The sequence below is a fragment of the Megascapheus bottae genome, chromosome 6, assembly GCF_031878675.1.
Source record: "Megascapheus bottae isolate mThoBot1 chromosome 6, mThoBot2.hap1, whole genome shotgun sequence".
Classification (NCBI taxonomy): domain Eukaryota; kingdom Metazoa; phylum Chordata; class Mammalia; order Rodentia; family Geomyidae; genus Megascapheus; species Megascapheus bottae.
Window position 1 is genome coordinate 18,153,038 of NC_143514.1, and position 25,684 is coordinate 18,178,721.

At 39.2% G+C, this 25,684-nt stretch overlaps 1 protein-coding gene across 1 annotated transcript in view; it reads left to right on the forward strand.

Annotated features, from left to right (window-relative positions):
* Nucleotides 1-25,684, forward strand: part of Eeig2 (EEIG family member 2) — a 48,246-nt gene that overhangs the window by 2,232 nt on the left and 20,330 nt on the right. Inside the window, exons 2-3 of the mRNA XM_090333957.1 lie at nucleotides 19,484-19,604; nucleotides 21,268-21,297. Coding sequence (XP_090190083.1) covers nucleotides 19,484-19,604; nucleotides 21,268-21,297 — 151 coding nt within the window. The remainder of the gene's footprint in view (nucleotides 1-19,483; nucleotides 19,605-21,267; nucleotides 21,298-25,684) is intronic.

Consider the following 25,684-nt stretch of genomic DNA (forward strand, 5'->3'; position numbering starts at 1 on the left):
AGGCTAACAAACACACAAAAGGGCAGGGACAGACTCTTAACAGAAATCGAGAAGCACACAGCTCTTTGGGCTGTTGGGTTATTTATGTGGTAAAGGCCCAGGGGGTCTTGCTTCAATGTTATGTTATGCAAAGATAGGTACTTTGTCTTTGCTCTAATTAGCCTCCAGGTTAGACTCCATCCTGCCATAAAACAAAAGACAAGGATGAGCCCTGTTATCTGTATTTTAGGCTGGTAGCTTAAGTTTTCTCAGGATAGTGCACATTATATCATCTGTTAAGTTGGGTAGAAAGGCATTCCTCAGGAGGAAATGCATTGTTATCTCTCTTTGAAGCAAAGACAGCACATCTATGTTTCTAAATACCATATTTCTGAGTTGTCATCACTAGGCCTCAGTTTCCTTAAGTTATCCTGTTTCACTAGGATGATATATTTAAAACAGGGCTTTGGCAGCCTATTTGCATTTAAAGAGACCAGGAACTTACTCAAAAGAAGGGCTGTTTGCTTAATTCCTTAGTTCTGCTTAATTCCTTTACTCTGCAAACCACAAAATGTTAATTTAAGAAAAAATACTTCATTTTATCAGAAAAAGGAAAAAAAATCCAAAAGGAAATGAATTATCTCAAAATTCCTTAACTTTTAGTGACTGTAGGCCTAGGCCCTACATCTAATTATAAGTACTAGGTTTTAATTTTTTTTTAAATAAGATCCCTTGGGGTTGGTAATGTAGCTTAGTGGTAAAGTGCTTGCCTAGCATGCATGAAGCTCTGGGTTCGATTCCTCAGTACCACATAAATAGAAAAAACCAGAAGTAGTGCTATGGCTCAAGTGGTATAGTGCAAAAGAAGCTCAGGGACAATGCCAGGCCTTGAGTTGAAGCCCCAGTCCTGGCAGAAAAATAAAGGGGGAGGGGAGAAAAATCAGATCCCTTGTCAGTTAAAAAAAAAAACAACAGTTTTAACAGCAACATTTCTCTCATAAAAGAATATGAAAGTAATTATATGAGAAAAAATTGACAAAGCAGGCCTAAGACTGCTGTACTTAGATTTAAATTTTATTTCTGTTGAATATGGGTTGAATTCTGGGTTGCACCTTGCTTGGCAGGCACTCTACTACTTAAGCCATGCCCCCAACTCAACATGGTTTTCTTCATAGTGTGCCTTTGGCTTGCATCAGGAACCCCGAATGGTAAATAGTTCTGTACATGGTCTAAGTACATTCATACATGATGACAGTGGCTTGCAGTGAGGTTCATGGTGAACATCTTCTAGGAGTCTGGAATCTTTGTTTTTGCTAAGCCGAGAGTGACTAAGTGCCTACCCCTAACAAAAACCATGGGCCCTGAGTCTCGAATGAATTTCTCTTGCAGACAGCACAAGTCACAATTTAATGCTAGAGAAATGAAGTAATGTATTGATTCTTCCTTGTATTCTTTGACTGTAGTAAATCTTTGCCATGATGCAATCATATGCAAAGACTTCTTAGGTCTCAAAAGGAATGGAATAGTGTTGGAGATACCGTGCATAAACCTATACAAAATAATTTTCATTTTGTTAGAGTAGTCTTAAAGATACACAAACAGTTGCACATATGTCTGTTTGACTTTATGCAAAAACTAAACATGCACATGATTGATTGTTGACTGAAAGTTAATTAAGCATTTATTGACTTCTAGCTTTCTTTCAGGAGCTATGAGACCCACAGCCAATAGAAGGGTTCACAGGGGGATTGCCCTTACTTAGAGAAAATTACATCACAGATGTACAGTTGCTTGGCAGTGGGAGCCCACATGACTTACTGCCTAATCAGTGTGTGAGTGTTGCTGAAATCCCAAAGAAAACCTTGATTTGTGACATACTATCTGCTAAAATCCCTTTTAGGGCTTTAATTGAACATGCTGGGATAATGGGTGCAGACCAGAAGGAGTATTAAGAAGACAGCTTGAGCAAAATCATAATGGTATTGAGTGTTAGATCCATCTCATGGCAGAATTCACTTTAAACAGAAGCAGAAGGCAAGACTAGAGGGGGATAAAGCTTTGAATGATAATATGAAGAGTTTATATTCCACTGCTCCTAGGATATTTAATTCAGGATTCGGTGTGTGTGTGTGTGTGTGTGTGTGTGTGTGAGTGTAAGTGTGTAAGAATCTTAAACTTTCCTACCTGAGCTAGCTTTGAACCATAATCCTCACATCTCAGGGTCCTGAGTAGCTAAGATTACAGTTTGTGATCATCATCACCCTGTACTCAGCTCAAAAAAAAAAAAGTATTGAACAGATTTACCATGTAAGAAAAGTGTTTAAGTTGACTGGCAATCTGCTGCTATTTGGATTCAAATGATAATATGATAATAAATTAGCCTAGCTGTGGGGGTAACAAATGAGGAGGCTGTGAGAATTTAGTTAGGATGGGGCCAAAGAGAATCTTAAGTCCACATTTCTCCTGGAAAAAGAAGTCAGGATGGTGCTTTTATTTATTTATTTATTTTTGAGACAAGAACTTTACCTGACAGTGGGATTGTGCTTAGCTGTTACCTTGGAGCTGACAGTGAAGCTGCTAAGCAGCTGGAGACACGTTTATTTTGGTATGTGGATTTCTTACATTCTGGTCTGCTGGAGCCTTGCAAGCCTGCTGATTCCTCATTTAGAATTTTCTTAAACCATATTATTAAGGAGAAATGGTTTTAAAAGGATCTAGTTTCTCCCAGGAAAGTTTGTTCAGTGAAGAGGTTAGAAAAAGAGACTAAAAGATATTTATCTGTAGTAAATGTTACTAAAAAAATGATCAAAGTAAAATGGTGAGATCTTATGTAAATGTTTATAAAACATTTGGAAAATATGTTGTACAATTCTAGTGATCCACTCAACTAAAACCAAATCACTGCCTACTAAATGTTTCTGAAGCCCTTTTCGAGCAACAGAATGTTGTATTATTTATTTGAATCATTCCAGAATCCTTTCTTTATAAAGCTTTTAAATCATTTTTGAGGCTTATTAAGACTGTTAGGACATGTTTGAATAAACAATAGAAGGAGGAAATCTACAGTGTATCTTTTTCTTTTCTTTTTTGATAGTACTGGGGTTTGAACTTAGGGCCTCACACTTGGTTGGAAGCAAAAACATTTTTTAAATATGTTTTTGGATAGTCTCGTTTGTCTTATTTTGCCCATTTTTGTTATTTTTTTGTGTGTGCTAGACCTAGGGCTTGAACCTAGAGTCTGGACACTGCTCCCGAGCTTCTTTTTGCTCAAGGTTTGCCTCTCTCTCACTTGAGCCACAACTCCACTTCTGCCTTTTGTTTTAGGAGCTTCTTGGAGATAAGAGTCTCCCAGACTTTCTTGACTATGCTAGCTTTGAACTGCGATCATTAGATCTCAGCCTCCCGAGTAGTAGAATTACAGGCATGAGCCTGACTTACATTGCTTATCATTGTGTGTATTAATAGCTAAAGAATTTTCTAAGTGTCACGTGGATTTGTGGTAAGACGCACGTGAATTCAGAGCGTGTCTGGGAAGCTGATGAGCACATCTGTGTATTGGATCTTTTACTTTGTAAACAAGACAAAGGACTTTTTTTTTTTGGCCAAAGATCATTTTGATGTTTTCAAGATTTTAATTCACTGCACATTGTGTAGTCCATTTTAGTCATTTTTTTCCTTATTACAAAAAACAAAGTAGAGGTTTATGTGGGAAAACTTTGAAATGCAAAAATAAAAGAACAAAAATTGCCCATAAGTAAAACACAGCTAACACTTTTTATTAACATTTTGGTATATATATGTTTATATATATATATATATAAACTTCATGTATGTGTATTGATAGTATGTATTTTTACTAGCGTAGATTAGCTATACAAAGGGGGTATGACATTTCCACACCTGGCTTGAATGGATTTTTATTTTTAATGTGGCATATTCAATGGAATATTGTTCAGTCCTTAAAAAGAAGGAAACCCAAGGAGGTTGAGATCTGAGGATGTTAGTTCAAAGCCAGCCCAGGCACTAAACACCATAAGGCTCTTACCTCCAATTAACCACCAGGAAAACAAGTGGCGCTGTGGCTCAAGGGGTAGGGCAGTAGCCTTGAACTGAAGAACTCATGGGCAGCACCCAAGCCCAAGGATTCAAGTCCCACCACCGACCAAAAAAAAAAAAAAAAAAAACAGATGCAGAAAGACAAATACTGAGGAATGTCATTTCTATGTGGACTATGAAAAAGGCAACGTAGAAATAGAGAATGTATGGTGGGTGCCAGGGGCAGGAGGTAGAGATGTAAGAAGCTGTTTGGTCAAGGGAAATAGTTTCTTTCTGTTAGACTAGATGAATGCATTTCAGTGTTCCATTATGTGCCATAATGACTGTAGTTCATCCCTTGCACAAACTACCTTAGGACAGTAGGCTGGAAATGTTCTACCAACAACAAAGTATGGAAATTTAACCAAGGATATCTGGATCTATTTTACCATGTATACATATATCAAAGCTTGGGTTGGTCTGAGTATATACAATTGCCATTTGTCAACTCTACATTAAAGTAAATAACTAATTAAAAATATTGTAAAATGAGTTCTTTTTGCTCTAGGTGGATATGAAGTTCAGTTTACCAGTTCACTTTTTTTGATGGTCTTGGGGTTTGAACTCAGGGCTTTGTATATGCTAGGCAAGTTACTCTATTGTTTGAGATAGGGTCTTGGTGTTTGCTTGATCTGGCCTGTACCTCAATCCTTCTATTTACCCACATAGCTGGATGACTGACATATCACCACACCAGGTTTTTTCCTGTGGTCTCATGAACTTTTTTTTCATTTAGGCTGACCTGAAACTGTGATCCTTCCAATCTCTTGTCTTATGACTAGCTGGGATTACACATGCAAGCTGTCCTGCCAAGATCAATTCACATTGTGATCTCTGTCAGACTAGCAGCTGACATTTATTTGAGCACTTTCCCAATGTACTTTCTAAGCCTTGACCTTACTCTACAAAATAATATGGCAGCTGCTGCTGCCATATCCCTAGTGTTACCACAACCATTGCCATAATTTTTTTTATTAAAAATGGCATTTATTATTTTTCTAATACCTTAAGTTGCATAAAGGAGATCCAATTCAACAACATATTAATGTATGAGTACAACACGTCTTTATCTGTGGGACTCATCACCATCTTTACTGCTGTTATTACTCTCATTCTGCATCTGAAGAGGTAAAGACAAAAAATTTTTTTGTTATTAAAAACATTCTCAGGGGCCGGGAGTTTGGCCTAGTGGTTAAAGTGCTTGCCTAGCATGCATGAAGACCCGGGTTCGATTCCTCGGTACCACATACATAGAAAAAAGCCAGAAGTGGTGCTGAGGCTCAAGTGGTAGAGCTCTAGCCTTGAGAAAGTCCAAGGACAGTGTTCAGGCCCTGAGCTCAAGCCCAGGACTGGCAAAAAAAAAAAAAAAAAAAAGAAAAAAAAATAAAAACATTTTCAGCATTTCGAAAAGACATGTGTTAGAAATTGGTCAGCTGGAAGTGCAAAGCATGGATGCAAGCTGGTTCCAGAGACCCATGAAACGGCTGCCTCGCACTTTTTATGTTATTTGCTTCTCAATTCTGTGCTTTAGAAAAGGCCAGTAGACACATCTATGTAGGATGACCTTTTCTGAATGCCAGGCATGGGAATTGACTCCAATAATATGACATCACTAAATAGATTTACCATATACCAGTTTCTGTTTGCCTCAAGATGATTGTGTATGCAAAATACACATAATTCTCAGAAATATGCTTTTAAGAGGAGGGTACTGGAGTTTGAACTTAAGGTTCTCATGTTTGCTCATTGTACTTGTTGGGCTGGCATTCTTCCAATTGAGTCATGTCCCCAGCCCAGCTTTTTGCTGATTATTTGGTGGACAAGTCTCATAGACTTTCTGGCCCAGGTTGGCTTTGGACCATGATCCTCCAGTGTCTCTACCTCTTCTGTAGCTAGGATTGTAAGCATGAGTCACTGGTGCTTGGCTCCTGGAATTTTTTTTTATCTTGCTCTCAGGGCATAGCTCAGCTCACCCCATATTGGAATTTCTTCAAGCCTTGAGGCTTGAGGATAGGGGAAAGGGAAAGGCATGTTTCCTCTGCTCAGTCCCTCCCTTGCCCATAAAACCCTGAGAAGAGTATAGTAGTGAATAAGCTAACTCACTACTATTTGTCAGCAGTGTCATTATTTGTCACCCAGTGTCACTGGGCGATTCCTAGGCCCTTTCATACAAACTCCCTGTTTGTGTGATTGAGACTTCATCCTTTATTTAGCCAGCACTATTCAGCTCCGATTAGCCAAATGTTATATGTGCATGTTCATTTCCTTGGAGTGCTGTTCTTCCCCCTCCTCCTCTTCTCCCTTTAGTTAATACAGATTCTATCCATTCTTCCCAGGATCTAGGTAAACATAATGGCTCATCACCGCCTGGCAACCTAGGACCCACCCATTCATTTCTCTCCATTGCTTCCTGAATACCCTATGGCTAGTTGTGGGTAGATGAAAACTTACCTCACTATCCAGCTCTGATTTTTCTCTTCAATTCTTATTTGTACCAGTCATTTTACACCATATTTGTTCTTTTTAACTACCTTTCTGAAAAATTGCTATGTGTGCAAAAATTATGTAAGTAAGCACAAGAAAAGGTGGAGAGAAAAAGTTATTTGAAACATTTTTCCTTTTGGAGTGTGCAGGGTAGGAGGGTGGAGTATTATGGAAGATAATTCCTTAGCAAAGTCTGCTGGAGCCAAAAAGTGTAGCTGGAATCAAGAGAAGAATGACAGAAGAAAATTAGGCAGCGACCTAGGGTGTGTTAAAGACATGGTAGGAATAGTAGTTTTGTTAACTGTTGCCACATAAAGAGAGGGAGAGGAAGTCAACATTTCAAAGTGTCTAGATTTGTGCCCATTCTGGCACAAAAGACCTGTGAAGATCCGTAGATTGGCCTTTGGCCAACAATTCTCAAAATTGAGACAATTCTCAAGTGACAGGTCACTTGAGCTTCAACAATTAAAATTAGTAGTTGAGTGTGATGGCACATGCCTATAATCTCAGCACTAGAGGTAGAGGCCTCACCTGCAATCCTCTGGCCCAGGTGAAATGTTAAAACAGAAGAGTTCAGTGACAGAATATTTATCAGTTGTCTTTAGCAATGCTGGTAAGGTTAGGAGAAAATGGATGGTAAGATCAACACTACTTTAGAAGCATACAGGTAACTGTAGATGGAAAGGCCAGAGAGGTGAGGTAATTTGAGATCATTGGTAAGAAAAGAATGTAAGGAATCTTTTGAGAGGTGGGTCTAGATTGTATAAGGCAGCAGGCCTTATGAAAATGAGGTAGGGAAACAAAGATGGAAAGTGAGACTTTAGGGGATGTCCAAAGTCATGAGTGGAAGGAATGATTATGTAGTGCTGTAAAGCTGGAGGAAGGCTGGGCTGTTCAGAGAGTGGAATACTGAGTTTGGAATTACTTCAGTAGAGCAGTGTGCATCTGCCCAGGCCAAAGGCGTGGGTGTGACTGAAATGGCATGAACTCTAAATTTTCTCTTTTGACAATACTGGAAATTGAACTCAGGATCTCTTGCTTGCTAGCAAACATTCAACCCCCTCTCCAGCCCTTATGTATTTGTTTTTAGAGAGGAGCCAGAATATGATCGTAGGTTTGGGCAAAGGAATCCTGAAAAAGAAAATAATGATATAAATATTTTAAAAGCAAACTGAATATTGGAAGTCTACTATACTAAAAGAAAAAAATACAGGTTTTTCTTTTTTGTTTGTTTTTCTGTCTGAAATTCCAATTACTGGTTTCAGCAGACCTTTCCTAATCAGATGCTATTTCCAAGCATTGTGGCTTAGAATGTGGCCTACACCCATGACTTATCTTGTGTGAAATGAGGAAGGGACTTAGTATTGACTTGAATTTTGTGTGCTTGCTTTATTCATCACAGCCTAGCCACAGAATATAGTCATTTACTGACATTTTCTTCCTAGTTACCATTTTATACATTTCCTGTCCACAGACTGCAACTCTTTCTGAATAGCAGTGTCTAGGAATTCTTAAGTGTGAGGGTTATAAGATTACTATAATTTATCATCTCTCATTAATCTTTTTTTTTTTGCCAGCTCAGAGTTCTATAAAATTTTGTAATTTGAAATTATCACCTCTGTGAGCCTGGAGTAGTGGCATACACCTTTAATCCAGAGGTCATGAGGCTAAGACAAGAGGATTGTGAGTCCCAGGCTAGTGAGACCCTGTCTTCAAAACTACAACAGTAAAACTCTGTGTGTGTGTGTGTGTGTGTGTGTGTGTGTGTGTGTGTGTGTGTGTGTGTGTGTGTGTGTGTGTGTGTGTGTGTGTGTGTGTGTGTGTGTGTGTGTGTGTGTGTGTGAAGGAATGGCTTCCAGCAAGCTTAGACATGCTTAGACTGTCCTGTGGACTTTACTATTTGTTTTTGTCGGGGGAAGGAGGGGGGAGTTGGGTTTAAGCTTGAACACAAGGCCCTGCCATTTTGCTTGATTCTTTTGCTTAACCATTTGAACCCAATTTGGCTACTACAGAAGCTATACTTGGGGCTTTTTAAATTTTTTCTTCTGGTAAATTGGAAATAAGAGTCTCACAGACTTTTCTGCCCAGGCTAACTTCAAACCATGAATCTCAGATCTTGTCTCCTGTGTAGCTAGGATTATAGATAGGAGCCACCAGCATCCGGCTGGTGGCTTATATACACAAGACAGAAACAGTTTTAGAATAACTGCCCCTGAAAAGTAGTTAGAAAAGGTCCTTGCAAAAGAAGATATTTGTTTCTAAAATTTTGCTTTAGGCTAAATTAATAAAAGCTCTTTCATAAACAACTGTATTACCTTTACACTGTTTATTAATGAAGGAAAATACTTAATCGTCAAGCTAGTACTCTAGACAACATGCATTTGTAGTTACATATAGCTGAACACTGTCAACTCTCATGTGAGTAATCAGGAACTGGGTAACAATTGTGCTATCAGCACTAACCATTTCCTCATTTGAGAAACTAAATCAGTACCACTGATCATTAGGCAAAATGGATTTGAGAAGTATCTTAGCTAATTTAACTTAGGCAACACTCACCTGTAGTGTAAGTCTCTGCTGGTGCTGTATTGCCTCACACACATGCACCACCTCAGTTCAGCATTCAAAATAACTAAGATGTTGTTTTAAACATACTGTTGCCGGTTCTCTAATTTACCTACCTTTTTCCATTCTGTGTGAGGAATAGTATCAGATGCCTTCTGTTCAGCTAGTACTTCTCTAGAGATATAGTCACCCATTGTCAAGAGAGATGGGCAGATTACAAAGCATCAGTAGGTAGTAAAGATTAAGCACCCTTAAAGAACAGCCACTCACTGTGTCTCTGGACAGGATCCCTGTGTAATGTCAAGCAGTCTGAATCCTGTGTACACAGGAAAAAGCAAACATACATAAAAACCAGCAGTTTTCCACTGGCATCAGGTCTTCTTGCGCATGCTATCCATTCTTCTTTCCTGCACCCAGCCATAGCTCCCACAGGGCTGCAGGGTCCCCACAGGTCACATTATGCACATGAATGAAGCTTCCTGTGCTGTGATCAAATCAGCAGGAAATAGCAGAGCAGGCCTGTGCCACACCAGAAACATCCCAACAAGTGTGCTCAGTAAAGTCCTTTACTATACATCCTCCCCATTGTCACCCTTGCAGTCACGCAAAGATCCCTTCTAGCTCCCCAGCCCCCTTCCAAATACAGCCTTCTACCTAGACCGAGCTGCTGCGCCTCCGATTGACCTTATCTGCAGGAGTGCCTCATTGTGATATCATGGTGACAAGAACAAGACAGCCAGCTAATAGTCTTTGCCACTCAAGTTTGTAATTCAAGTGCTTCGTGTGTCTGTGTCATACTCCAGCTGTGTTACTATCCCATTGTACCCTTTTATTTTCTTTTTTCAGTACTGCTGTTTAAACTTGTTTTGCTAGGCAAACACTTGACCACTTTAGCCAGGCCCTCAAGTCCTTTTTAGTTAACTTTTTAGCTAGATCTCCAGTAGTCAAATATGGTACTAATGCTTCCTGCTTAGCTGAGGTAACAGACCTGCTCCACCAGATCCAGTATCTCTTAAGTAGCTGGGATGATAGAAATGAACTACCATGTTTGCCTCTTGACCTGAAGAATGTAGGCATGCTACAGTCTTCTCCTTATCTGTATCTTCAAGGCACATCTTGGTGGCCTTTGAATTTTAAGGAATACTTGTATCCATGTAATAACAACCCTGATGTATGTTCTTTCTCTGTATTATGTTTATCCCCCAAACTCTGATCCTCTTACTGTCTGTGTGGTTTTGCCTTTTTCAGATTGTCATGACTTTAGTTTCCTATATGCTTGCAGGATTTTTACCTTATTTAAATTGAGATGGATAGATAGATATGCAGATAGGCTTCTCGTATTCAGTTTTTCTCATTGCTTTTGCTTAAACAAAAAGATTCCTCTGGAGCTGACAGATTTCTTGATTTGTAGTGTTGTAATTAAAAGACAGATTGTAGCCAGGCACTGGTGGCACATGTCTGTACAGCTGTTTAGGAGGCTAAGATCTGAGGATTCAGGTTTGAAACCAACTAGGGCAGACAAATCTGAGGAACTCTTTACACACACACACACACACACACACACACACACCATAGTTTTATAGATCTAATTTCGTCTCCAGAGTTTTGAACTATCTGGGGTGCTTTTTTTGTTTTGGTTTAGTTGCCAAAGGTTTCCTTTATTCTGAACAATCTACTTGCCATTTTAATCATAAATCTTTATTGCTCTTGAAGCAGAAAATTCTCTCCTTGTAAGTTTGACCACTGTTTCATCCTTCTGGGCTACAGACATCTTTGATCATAACTTCTAACAATTATTAGAAGCCAGAGAGTGTTCTGAATGCTAGAATAATCACTGGGTCTGCTCTGAAGTCTACTCACATCTGTTTCTCATAGGAGGAACTGGAAAAGTGGAGGGAAAGAGAAGTGTTAGCTGTGATATGGACTATGGCTGCAGTGGGGTAGGGGAGGGGGGAAACAACCCCACCCCCACTGCTCCCTCACCCCCCACCAGGTAAGGCTTTTAACCTCTGTAATACTATCTGGCACACAGCTTGCATTCCTCACAGTAAGGCTGGTTTCTGTTATTTTTTAAAAATCACTTGTTTTTACAAAGTTTAAATTATTTTGAATTACCAAACATGACATTGTTTTAAAGATGTATCCAGTTATTCGGAGAATGATAATGTAATTTACTTGCACAATAAGTGGTCACAAACACTAGATCCATTATTTTTAATATTACTTTTATTTTTTAAACAACTTTCAAACTTTCCCTCCACTATTTTGAAACCTGAACAATGCCCATAGCAACATTATCATCTGGATCCTCTGCTTATTTTAAACCACATTCAGCAGCTTTGTCTTTTTTATCTTCGAAATACTTGGCTTTTCACAGTGTCTACATACATCATATTCCGTTGCTTTGTTTCTTGAAAGTGGTTAAGCAACCATATAAAACTCATAGGAAACAAATGACTCACCTAACGGAAAGTACTTACTAATATCACTTTTGTCTCGGTTGCCAAGTAATCTGCATGTGTTTCCATAGTAACCCATCAGTATAACAAACTGTCATGGACTAACTTTGTCACTTTTTCAGTTTGTTTGGTTTGGCCAGCTGTCTGTACAGTTGTGTGTATGTGTGGGGGTATGCTAGTGTGTATACACTAAAGACTAAAAATTTATGAGTAACTGCCTTAGACATGCAAATAAAACCTCTTTATTTTAGAGATTGTTTAATAATCTAGAACTATTATTTTGATATTACAAATCTTACAAAGCATAATTTAACACATGTTTCTACTTGAGTTCCTACTAAGAAAGGACCTCAAGAGGTAGGGATGTAGCTGAGAGCTACAGTGATTGCAAAGCATGTACAAAGTCCTGGGTTCAGTGCTCATTCAGCACTGGGGGGAGGGAGAGGGTTTGAGCGATTTTTTTTTAACCTTACAGAGTTTTAACGTTAATTTACAATGTTTGTTTGAAATAGATGTGCCATAGGAGAATCTATCAGAAACAAGGCACAGAAAGGAAATTGAAGACTTTATCCTGGGTGCCATAGTTCCACTCTCAAAGACCTTGACCCTTTAAGCCCCAGTCCCGCTTCCTACCCTGCAAGAGAGGAAAGATGGTATTCAGAAGTTAACCCCCAGCTCAGAATTACTCCTGGAGACTGTGGCCTCCATGTTCTATAGTGTCAGCCTGAAATGACTTTTGAAAAAACACTTAAGAAGGTACACAGACATGGTGAACACAGCCTATAGTTCAGAACCAGGATGGAGAGAAAGGAAACAGCAGGGAAGAGGAGAGAGCAGGTGGAGACTAAGACTAAAAGATTGCTGGGGGCTTATTCAGGGAGATGCCAGGGTAAGAAAGTTGGTCTTAATCCTATAAAATATGGGGCAGCAATGAAGGACCTTAGACAGAGGGATGTCATGAACACAGTTGTGTTGTGAAAGCTCTTTGGTGGGATTGAGGAAGGTAGATTTGAGCCGGAACCAGTAATGAAGCTCTTCAGTTGACAGAAGAAATGTGAAAGGCTGAATGAGAGTAGTTATGCTGGATATAGGCAAGGCCATGTCTTCTGAAGAGTTAGGCAGTAGCACTATTAACAGATATTGTGCTTTGCAGACTATGGACTATGGCCACAATATATATATATATATATATATATATATATATATATATATATATATCTGTGTATATATATATTTCTTTTTTTTTTTTTTTTTTGCCGGTCCTGGAGCTAGAACTCAGGGCCTGGGCACTGTCCATGAGCCTTCTCAAGGCTAGCAGCACTCTAGTACTTAAGCCACAGCACCACTTCTGGCTTTTTTCTGTGTATGTGGTACAAAGTTATTAAACTTAGGGCTTTGTGCATGCTAGGCAGGCACTCTACTACTAGGCCATGCCCATGGCCCAGTCCGCAATATTTTCTGTGTCCACAATAATAATTATGCTGGACTGTTCTTCAGTAAAGATTATGTGTAGACTAAAGGCATGGCTCAAGTAGTAGAGTACCTCCCTAGAAAAGCCCAAAGCCTTGGGTTCAAATTCATGAAGTAAATAATAGTCAAACATGTTTTTGTTTGTTTTTTCTATGTATGTGGTACTGAGGAATCAAACCAGGGTCTTCGTGCATGCTAGGCAGGCACTCTACCACTAGGCCAAACTCCTGGCCCAAACATGTTTTTTTGAAGGTAGCCTAATGGCTCAAGATGGCTTGTTAACATTCATTTGTTTGTTTTTAGATGAACTTGGATTTGAACTCAGAGCCATGTGTCCAGCCCAAATTTTTGCTTCAGTCTGGAATTTTTCTGCCTGAACTGGCACTGACCCTCTGGATGTCAGCCTTAGATGCTAGGTGTGATCTACTGGCACCTATCTGCTTTAGAGATCCTTAACTATTGTCCAGGCAGGGGAAGAAAGTAGAGAAATGCATCTCCACTACCCTCTTTTACTGTGCCTTTCCAGAGTCAGATCCAGCAACCTCCATTTATACCTCATTAGTTTACACTTCATCCCATACTTCTAGCTAGCTATTAGGGAGACTTGTAATATATGGTCTTAAGTGGATGCTTAGCCAGTTAGAATAGAATCAGGATATATTAAAGAGAAAGAGAAGCTGAGTATTGATTTACAGGCAGCTGGGATGGGAGTCTCTGTCACATATGCTCCTGGGCAAACCATGTGACTAGCTTAACTTAGTGTGGTAAGTAGCAAGCCTGCTGGTGAGGACCATATTTGGCAGATCTCAGAGGCCAAAAGCATTAAGTAGAGGCCAAGAAATTGAGAAATTCTCAATATATGCATCATAGTAAAAGCCATCAGAGTTAATTATAATCCAAGAATAGAAGATTGGTTGGATATAACAATTTTTTTTATTTTTTTTTGGTCGTGAGGCTTGAACTCTGGGCCTGGGCACTGTAAGCGCTTCAGCTCAAGGCTACCACCCTACCCCTTCAGCCACAGAGCCACTTCTGCTTAGTTGGAGATAAGAGTCTCACGGTCTTCATTGCCTAGGTTGGCTTTGAACCTCCATCCTCAGACCTCACCCTTCTGAGTACCTAGGATTACAGGCGTGAGCCACCGCGCCCAGCTGAACGTCACAATTTTAAGGGGAAAAATGAAACTGAGAAGAAATAGTCACCCAAATAGAGATAGGACTGTTGTTAAAGTGTGTAAAAAGGGATGGGAGCCAGTGGCTCATATCTATAATCCTAGCTTCTCTGGAGGCCGAGATCTGAGGATCACAGTTTGAAGCCAGCTCTAGCAGAAAAGTTTGTGAGACTTTTGTCACAAGTTAATCACCAGAAAACCAGAAACAGAGATATGGCTCATAGTGGTAGAGTACTAGGCTTGAGCAAAAGCGCTCAGGGACAGTGCCCAGGCCCTGAATTCAACCCCCATTACTGGCAAGCACTAATACACAGACACACACACACACATACACACATACAAATTGGGTAAAACAGGTGAAGCATACTTTAAAAGGAGTTAGTCAGATTTTGCACTTGGTTGCTCATGGATGGCAGTTTTCAGTGGAGGAAATTGGGTAGAAGCCTACCATGGGTTATTGAAAAAAGTAACTGAGATGTGAAGAAATAAGAAATAAGAATTCTACTTGTAACTTTTTTTAGCTAAGTGACCTCGGCCAAGCTACTTGTTTTCTCTGTATCTTAGTTCTTTTATAAAATAAATAACTCTGCCAGAGTTTCTTGGAGGATTGAGTATTTTATTACATAAAACATTTAAACAGTGTTTAGTGCATATAATAAACACTCAGTTACTCGGGAGGCTGAGATCTGAGAATCGCAGTTCAGAGCCAGCTCAGGCACCAAGGTCTGTGAGACTCTTATCTCTAATTAACCACCAGAAAACTGGAAGTGGCGCTGTTGCTCAAGGGGTGGGGCAGTAGCCTTGAGCTGAAGAGTTCAGAGACAGCGCCCATGCCCAGAGTTCAAGTCCCACAACTGACCTTCCCCCCCACCCCCTGCAAAAAAAGTACTCAGTGAAGATTGTCATTATTGTCCTTATGTTACTGTCAGCTTGGACCTGAAGACCAGAATAGTAGCAAACAATATGATTTTTCTCTTCAGAACATTTCATGTCATGTTCTGTATTAAAACTCCTTCTTTATCTCTGTTCTACCCTGTATTTTTGGTTATCTACCCATATTTCTAATGCCATGCTGAAGTTTCTTCATCTCTTGTTTTTTTAAGCCTACCAGACTTAGTTTCTTCTTAAGTAAATGGGATAGTCTGTAAATACCTCTGTCCTGCTTATTTACTTTTAAAGAGATATACCCACATACAGAGTTCATTTGCTTGCATTCATTTTTATTACTCAGACCAAAGCTGCCCTCTATTTGGACAAATGGGAATACATACGATTGACATGTAACAACTACTTCATTTATATGCATTTTTAAAGCTAGATAAAAACATGATGTATTTCTGTAGTTACTAATATTACTCAAAGTGACGAAGCAGAAAACAGGTCATGTGCCAGTGGCTCACACTTATAACTGTAGATACTCAGAAGGCAAAGATCTATCTGGAGAAGCATCGTTCAAAGTCAGCTTGGGCAGAAAAGCCAGACTCCACCTCCAGTTACCCATTGAAAAGCTGGACTAAAGGCATGGCTCAAGTGGTAGAGTGCCAGTCAATAGCAGGCAAATGAAGTAGGTGTAAGGTTCGGAATTCATACCCAAGTATCAGCCAAAGTACATTTTCAAAACGAATTATTAGGTAAGATTTAGTGTTTGGGATATTAGTAATTTTTTTCTATTTATTATGTAATCCCTAGACAACTTGGCGTAGTAACATTATAAGATGCTACTGTAGTTTGGCTCTTAAACTTGAATCCAGAGGTTCATGTGTGAAGGTGTGGTCCCTAGCATGACACTATTGAGAGGTAGCGGGGCCTTTAAGAGGTAGGGCCAAATGGGAAGTCTTTAGGTCATTAGGGCACTGTCCTCAAATGTACAATGTGAGCCTATCCTTTTCCTCTTCTCTTGGTCCCTCGTCATGAACTAAACAGCTTGCTCTACTACAAGTATTGACTATATGATACGCTGCCTTCCACAGGCCCAAATCAACAGGCTAGTCAATCAGTGACTGAAATCTCTAAAACTGTGAACTAAAATAAACCTTTTCCCTTGATAAGGTGATTTATCTTAGGTATTAGTGCTAGTGACAGGTTATTTACGAACATAGGTATCATCTCAATCATGTGCTAGATAACAAAGATAGATTAAGCAATTAGAAAATATACCCAATAATGTTAAGTTTTTTTTCTAGGCAGGATTTCACTGTATAGCCCAAGTTGGCCTTAAACTGTAGTCTATCTACTTCAGCCTCCCATGTACTAGAATTAAAGATGTGTCCAGCTTTTGCTATGTACTTTCGTTCCCTTTTTCAGAATATACAGTATATAACAAGTTTTTAATTAGCATAGTTTTTATTTCAGCAAAGTCATAAAGGCACATCGTTTAGAGTGTGCATATTACAGGTTTAGAGTGTATCAAGCTGATGTCTCCAGCACTTAACCATTTCCTCTAACAGGAGAGGAGCCAGGAGGACAAGTGTGCTGTCCTCTCTCTGCCTTCCTTCCATCCTTCTACTGGGACTCCTATACATGCTCAGCGCTGGCTGATGTGACTCATTAGGCCAACCTCATGGGCTGAGAAGAAGGGTGGATGGGTTAGAGAGCCAAACAGAATACCAAGCCAGTAGTTTTGATTTCTATGAGCATGTTTTAGTCCCCTCTCCTTATTCCTGTATGGCAGGTGCACTTTCTTTGTTTTCATTTCTCTGAAAATTTGTTTTCTAGCGTCAGCTCTTGAACATTGTTCAATTTGCTTTTTTCCTATTCATTCTGTTCTCTGCCTCCCCTAATAAAAGACTTACCTTTATGTTTGCTTCTATTTCACTGGGGCGCTAAAGGTTGGTCAGAAGCTTTGTGCACATGGAGGGCGTTTGTTGGCACAGGTGTTTATTGGGGGCAGGGAGGCTGAGCTATAACCCCTCAATGTCTTACGTCATTAAAGCTTTTTTTAAAATTGTATTTTATTGTCGGGATAATGTATAGAGGGGTTACAGTTATATTCTTCAGGTAATGGGTAGATTACTTCTTGAACCTTGATACCCCTTCTCATGTTTTTGTCCCCATTTCCCTCCCCCCAATCATCTTGTTTTCACACTTCCCTTCTCTCTTTCAGATATACAGTGTACCAGGTAACAAAGTCAGATACAGTAACCACATGAGATTAACCATAAAGGGGAAAAAAGAGAAAAGAAAAGTTTATATAGTACATTAAGAACAACAATCACAAAGATAAACCTCTTGTTTCCCTATCCTGGAGTTCATTTCATTTAGTCTCATCCTATATGGCCATATGTACTTAGCTTTTGAGATATTGTGATCCTCTGCTAGGAGAATCCTGGATGTGTACTAATTATTACAAATGAGGGAAACAGTGGAGCCTGTGTTCCTTTGGGTCTGGCTTACTTCACTTAATAATGATTTTTTCCAAGTCTTTCCATTTCCTTACAAATAGGGCGATGCCATTCTTTCTGATGGCAGCATAGAATTCCATTGTGTATAAGTACCACATCTTCTCGATCCATTCATCTACTGAGGGGCATCTTAGCTATGGTAAATGATGCTGCAGTGAACATCGTTGTGCAAGTACTAAAGCTTTTTTTATTTTTTTTTGAGGTGGTTCCATTGCCCAGAATATATTCCTCCCACATTTTCCTATTGAGATTTTTTACATATATAATTTCCAGCATTATGGAAGCCAGGGGAGAGGACGAGGCTCAGTACCATCTCCTCTCATTGCTCCCACCAATATGCCATTCTGAATACCTGCCAAACTCAGGCGGGCCAGATATTTGCCTGATCTACCTGTCAGTGGAATAGGTCAGTTTTCTGCAGAAGTCAGAGTCTGACTTTTTTCCAAAATAGTTTTCAATCAATCCTTCTATCTTTTGTTCCTTCTCCTTTCTATTTCAGGACCAATTTAAGATGCCACTCTTGGCTTTGAACTTTAACAGCAGAAGGTTCAGATTTCTTCAGTATGCTAAATTAGATATCACCTGTCTGTCTCTGACTACTTATTTTTGTCTTCTCTCTGGCTGTCTCTGTCCTTGTGAGATAATGCCTTCCCTTTTTTGTTTTTTAACTTAGTGAGTTTAAGGACGTGAATAGAGGCCAGTACATGTCAACCTGTCATCATTAGCTAGAATTTTGCATATAATTTTATTTTATTATTTTTCTTGGTGCCATTCTGGTGCTTGAACCCCAGGTGTGGTGCTCTTAATCTGCTTTCTTACTCAAGTCTGGCACTCTAGAGCCATAGCTCCGTTTCTGACTTTTTGCTTGTTAATTGGAGATTAGAGTATCTCTGATTTATCTGCCTGGCTTTGAACTTCTGTTTTCAGAGCTCATCCTCTAAGTAGCCAAGATTACAGACATGAATCACTGTTATCTGGCTTAATTTTATTTTTCATACTTAATCTTTGTTTTAATGTTTGTTGATACCCAATCATATGCCTGTGGGTCCCAATGACAGGAATAATCACATGCCTTGAAGCTTAGTATATCCTGAGGGATTTTAACATCTGTGTATAAGAGAATGTGTGTGTGTGTGTGTGTGTGTGTGTGTGTGTGTGTGTGTGTATAGAACCAAGTTTTAACTCAGGGCCTTGTATGTGCCACATGGGTACTGTACTACTTGAGCCACAGGTCAGTCCCTTTTACTTATTTTTCCAGCAGGTCTTGTGCTTTTGCTGGGGCAACCCTGGACTATGATCTTCCTACTTATGTTTCTGACATAGCTGAGATTAAAAACATTAGCCACTATACCCAGCTATTGATTGAGATGGGGTCTCACTAACATTTTGCCTAGGGTGGCACTCTCCCACATGAGTCACACCTCCCCTTCTAGCTTTTGGCTAATTAATTGGAGATAAAACTATCGTAGAATTTTCTGCCTGAACTAGCTTCAAACCATGATCTTCACATCTCATCCTCAGGATTATAGATATGACCTACTAGTGCCCAGCTTATGCTTGCCATCTTTATGTCTTAAGTGCCTATCACATACCTATCCACACATAAACAAATGTGCATTACATATCAAATACATGAATAGCGAAGTCTCCAGTTATACTGATCAAATTGATAAGTAAATTTCCCCTTTATTGTTTTAGAAATGTACAGGTCATTATTAGGAAATAAATTTCTTCCTGTTCCACTGTTTACAGTTGCTTTTAGTATATCATTTTGGCATATAGCCTTGAGCAAACAGGAGAGTATGTGCTGAACTCATGTCATTAATAATAATTAATTGGTCTTTTCTCCCTTCATTCAGGGAGGTAGTGCAAGCAAACTGTGTCCGCTGGAGGAAGAAGTTCTCATTTATGTGCAAAATGAGTGCAAGTGCTGCCACAGGCATCCTGGATCCTTGTATCTACAGAGTATCTGTAAGGAAGGTATAAAAATAGCCTATTATTTCTCTTCTTCCTTAAAACCATAATTAGCTCCACATTTATTTAACTCTGCTCCATAATTAGAACTGTTACATGTAATTTCAGTTCACACATAGAACAATTATTTTAATTCCTGTGACAAATATGCTGAAGAACCTGAAGTTATAATTTAAAATATTCAAGAAAATTCATCTCCCTCTCACTGTACATAAGTATATTAATTTGTATCGATTTGGGAACTGCTTATATCTATTTTCTGACATTTATTAAATTCCTGTTCTTTGATAGGCATTGTTTGGGGTCCTCTGTTTATATTATGTCTAACAACACTCTTGAAATCAGGCTTATTTTCAAGCGTAAGGTGGCTCAGAAAAGTAGATACTTCCACAAATTTATATTATTACAGAAAGTGGCAAAGAAATAAGGCTTAGACACACTTCTGATTATAGGTCCCATTTTTCTAAAATAAATTTTCTTTTCACATTACGTTGAGGCATAGTCCCACTAATCTACCAAAAAATAGATGATAAAAACAAGCCTCTGTAAAATATAAGCTTTGGAAAGATCAAAGATATGCTTTTATAATAAATTGTGAGCAAGTTAGGAAATTTCACCAGAGGACTAAAAAGTAGGGGCAAAGGAAATTGTATTTTAAAGGTGAAAACTACTTAAACTGAAAGTTAATACTAATAAACTTAAAAAAAAAACTCAACAACTGAGCCTAATAGTGGGTTTACAGCTGAACTTAATAGTGGGTTTACCACAACTGAAAAGAGCATTAATTTTTGAAACTAAGGGAATATTCACACTCAATCACAGAGATTAAAAAGGATAGATTATTCATAAAACCGTCTAGGAGGGGACAGGAGTTTGGTCTAGTGGTAAGAGTGCTTGCCTAGAATGCATGAAGACACATTCAATTCCTTGGTACCACATACACAGACAAAAAGCCAGAAGTGATGCTGTGTCTCAAGTAATAGAGCTCTATCCTTGAGAAAGCCCTGAGTTCAAGGCCAAGGAATAGCACCAAAAAAAAAAATCTGGAAAACAGATTTCAGATACACCATCTATGTCATTGGAGCCCTGGAAGAAGAGAATAGAGACTGGCTAAATATCTTCCAAAACTGATAAAAGATGAAGAACCACAAGTTCAATAAGTGCTATGAAGACTGTCTGGCACCAACAACAGATGTCTCATGTCTGACAAATCTAGATTGACTGGAGTTTGGGAAAGTTAGTGATTTACTGCATATGCATATGTATGCAGTAAATATATATTCTACTGCATATAGATATAGGTATGGGGGGGTGTCAGTCATGAGGCTTGACCTTAGAACCTGGGCACTGTCCCTGAGCACTGTCCCAGGGTACTGTTCCTGAGCTCAAGGTTAGCACTCTTCTACTATGACCCACAGCACCACTTCTGCTTTTCTGGTGGTTAATTGTGGATAAAAATCTCACAGAGTTTTCTGCTGGGGCTGGCTTCAAACTGTGATTCTCAGATCTCAGCTTCCTGAGTAGCTAGAATTACAGGTGTGAGCCACCAGCACCCAGCCTCTGTATAATATTTACAGTCATAAATGTCTACTTCAGAATTATTTAACAGACATTTAATTTTAAGTCCTTGCTCACATGATATCCTTAAACTGTTTTCTATCTTTGACAGGAATTAAAAGGTGGAAAAGCTTACGCAAAGGTAAGTAAATCTTCAACTCCTGTGGATTTTGTGATATCATTCATTGCTGGCTTAAGAATTAAATGGTTTACTCTTACAATTATTATTCAAGCTTGACCTTTAGAAAGCAACTTAGAGATTGGATCCAGAAATCCCCTTTTTCTTTTCTCTCTCCCTCCCTCTTTCTTCCTTTCTTTCATCTATTTTTCCTTTCTTCCTTCCTTCCTCCCTCCCTCCCTTCCTTCCTGCCTTCCTGCCTTCCTTCTTTCTTTTCTTTCTTTTCTTTGTCTTCGTCTCTGTCCCTGTTTCTATTTCTTTCTCTTTCTTGTGCCAATAATGGGGCTTGAACTAAAAGCTCCACATCCTTGTCTTAGCTTTTTCTGCTCAAGGCTAACATTCTACCACTTGACCCATACTTCTACTTGAGCCAAACTTCTACTTCTGCCTTTTTGCTAGTTAATTGGAGAATGGAGTCTCTTGATTTGTCTGATCAGACTGCCTTTGAACTGGGACCCGCAGATCTCAGACCCTTGAATAGCTAGGATTATAGATAAGAGCTACCATGCCTGGCAAGTGTATTCTTTCTAAATGCTTATTATGGAATGTTGTCCTTATTTTTTAGCTTGCCTACTAGAAAAATTATTCTGGCTAGCTTTCTTTCCCTTCCCACCTCTCCCTCATTCCTTCCCTCTTCTCTCATTTCCTCCTTCCCTCCCTCCCTGTCTCTCTTCTTCTTTCCCTCCCTCCCTTCCTCCATCTCTCCCTCTCTCTCTCTCTCTCTTTCTTTCTTTTTTTCTTTCTTTGAATTTGGCACTGTCCCTGAGCTTTTGTGCTCAAGGCTAGCGTCTACCACTTGAACTGCAGCTTTATTTCTGGATTTTGGGTAGTTAAATAGAGACAATAGTCTTACGGACTTGCTTGCGCAGGTCTCAGCATTCTATGTAACTAGGGTTACAGACATAAGCCACTAGCTCCCAGCTATCTGGTTTTCTTGGTGCTTTAGCTGCCTTAATAATTCAGAAATTATTATACTTTTCCTCACCTGAAAAGTATAACCAGTACCTCCTCTCCCCATTGGGCCTCTGTGCTGTCCTCGCACTCAACATATCTGTCCTGTGGTATCTGCAAAGGATTGCTTCCATGGCTCTCCCTTTGCCTTGGTGCTCTAGTCCTTGAGTAAATTGGCATCATATTTTACATAACCTATAGATATCCTCCCATATATTTTTAAACACCTCTGAAGTGCTCTAATGCAAAGTAAATACTATATAAATACAATACTATAGAGAGTAATTACAAGAAAAAAAGTTTGTATATGTTTAGTACAAGCACCATTTGTGTTTATGTGGCTCTGAGATCAAACTGAGGGCCTTGTGTAAACTAAGTAAGCACTGAGTTATACCCCCAGACCCTTGACGCTTGATGACATTTTTTTTTTGCCAGTCCTAGGGCTTGAACTCAGAGCCTGGGCACTGTCCTTGAGCTTTCTCAAGGCTATCCCTTTATCACTACAGCCACAGCACCACTTCTGGCTTTTTCTGTGTCTGTGGCACCAAGGAATCCAGTCCAGGGCTTCATGTATGCAAGGCAAGCACTCTACCTTTAGGCCAAACTCCCAGGCCCCTTGATGACATTTTTTTAAATTAAAGAATTTATTAACATTGATTTTTACATCATATTTCAAATGACGTATTTAACAAACAAGTATTCAAGAAAGGAATCTCGGGGCTGGGAGTTTGGCCTAGTGGTTAAAGTGCTTGCCTAGCATGCATGAAGACCCGGGTTCAATTCTTCGGCACCACATACATAGAAAAAAGCCAGAAGTGGTGCTGAGGCTCAAGTGGTAGAGCTCTAGCCTTGAGAAAGTCCAAGGACAGTGCTCAGGCCCTGGGCTCAAGCCCAAGACTGGCAAAAAAAAAAAAGAAGAAAGGAATCTCTATATACAATCACTGGCACTTAGATTTTAGAACATAATTAAAATTAGGCTGAGGGTTTATATGTTATAGATATATATTAATCTATGTAATAAAACATTATGTCTATAGAGTTGTAAGTTTTTATGTCTGTGTAGTTGTGTTTATATTTCCAGTACCATGTCCATAGCATTAGGTATGCCCTTGATGACATTTTTAAAAATACTTTTTTTTTAATCCATGATTGGTTAAATCCATGAATATGTAACCCACAGATAAAGAGCACCAACTGTATATCACCATTGTTCTAGTTGCTAGATATATGGAATTAAGAATATGTGCTTTTTTGCATGATACAATGAATGAGTGATTGGTAAGATCATACTACCAAAAATCCAGACACTTGTCTTTTATTCCTAATCCCTGTGAATATCTCTAGCCAGCCAGGCATCTGAGCTAAGGAAGGACATGGAAAATTTTAACCAGCAAGCCTACCTAATTCCTAAATCTAGTGATTTGCATTTTCAGCCAGGATGTTCTTTTGCTATAAGTATCAGAAAACCCTTCTCAGCTAGAGATATTTTCTTAACCTCATACACACACACACATACACACACAACTGTAAAATTGAGATGCTCCAGGACTGGTTATATTTACCTTATATTCTGTATTTGATAGCTTGGTTCTTTTTTTATGTGTGGATGTCAGTAGTGGGACTTAAACCCAGGGCTTCGCACTCTTTCTCAGCTTTTCTGCTCATGGCTAGTGCTCCTGGAGGTCTGGTACTTGAGCCACGCCTCCACTGGATTTTGGGTGGTTTAAGTTTTAGCACATTTGCATGATAAAGTGATAAAGTGCAGTTGTCTTTCTTTGCATCATAGCTCACTGAATAAGAAAGCTTTTTCCTAGATAGCTTCCTAGAGGGTACTCCATATCCTTTTTTGGCCAGAACAGGAGGAGCATATGCTCACCCTCAAGCCATTTGTGAATAAAGGACTGGGTTGTTGCGATTGTCTTAGATGTACCATAATTTAACAGTGAGCTAGGATGGTGCACATTAATGAATAAGGAAAGTAAATAACTCAATAAAAACAGGCTGCTAGCAAAAAAAAAAAAATGCAGATCACTAAGTGTTGAGCCAAGAGGTACATGCATGGCTTGCTACAACCAAAAAAAAAAAAAAAATGCCCTTGACTTTTCTCTTTGAAGAGCTCTTGAAATCCTATCTACTCCCAAGGCAGCTCCCTTAGGTAATGGATTCATTATTTCTCACTAGCAGCCCATGTTGGCCTCCTCTTATCTGCCTTCTGTTGTTGCCTTCCTAGCATTGCCAGAACGGTCTTTGTAAAATTGAAACGTGACCCTACTCCTCTTCCAGTCCCTCCACAGAAGTTATTGCTTAGAAAGGCGTTTGAAAATTCTATAAACTAATACATAGAACCTCTTTTGTATTCTAAATAATTTCTGTTCCTTCACGTCTTCTGCTTGAAACCTGTATTCTGTCTGCCTCCCTCCTTCTCTCATCGTTTTGCAGCATTCTGTCATTGTTGGATTCCTGGAGTGAGTAGTAGCTCCTGATATTTTTGCTCCTTTGCCTTATGACTGGACATTTTCTCACCATTCCATGGGTGTACTTCTCTCTTCTCATATCTTGTCAACTCATGGCTCCTTAAAGACAAACTGAGTCATGCCTTGCCACTGAGAACTTTTCCTCCCTTAAACTTGTATCTTGCTCTGTTATCCACTTAGCAGACTTTATCACATGAGTTTGTTTTCTGTTTTCCTGTATTAAACCACGAGAGTAAGAATCACTCTGTATGATCTGCTCTGCTCAAGGACAGAGCACCTGCCTAGCTTCATGCATGAGGCCATGGATTCAACCCCCAACACAACAGTAGGGAAGGGGGAAAGAATGAAAAATGTTAGTCTGTTCCTATATTTCTAGTGCCAAATATCATCTGACAAAATAATACTAAAAATTACTTTCTGAGTTAATTCACATCTCACTATAGATATAGTATGTGTGTGACATACATGTCATTTTGATGGAACAGTTATCTTAGTAAAGCCAAAGAAAAAGCCATAAGGAAACAAAGTACCTCTCTTTGAAGGAAGAGTATTTGTCCTGTTTTTCACTGTTTTCCTACGTTTAGAACAATGCCTTACACAATGCTCAATAAAATTTGACCTTATGCATTGGTAATTTCAGTGTAGACATCACATTGCAATTTACTTCCCTTTAATATGCTTTCTTAACATAAACTGAGTTGTTTGAGCTTCTGTAGCCAAATGGCTTAAACAGCAGACATAAATTTCTCCGTTTCTGGTGAGAGTACTTCCTGCTTTGCAGATGACCAGCTTCTCTTTATATCTTCACATAGCAGAGAGCAGTAAGAGTTAGAAAAGCTCTTTTCTGATTAAGGAACATTCATCAGGCTGGGGGTATAGCTCAAGTGATACTCATCTGACTTGCAAGCACAAAGATCTGAGTTCAA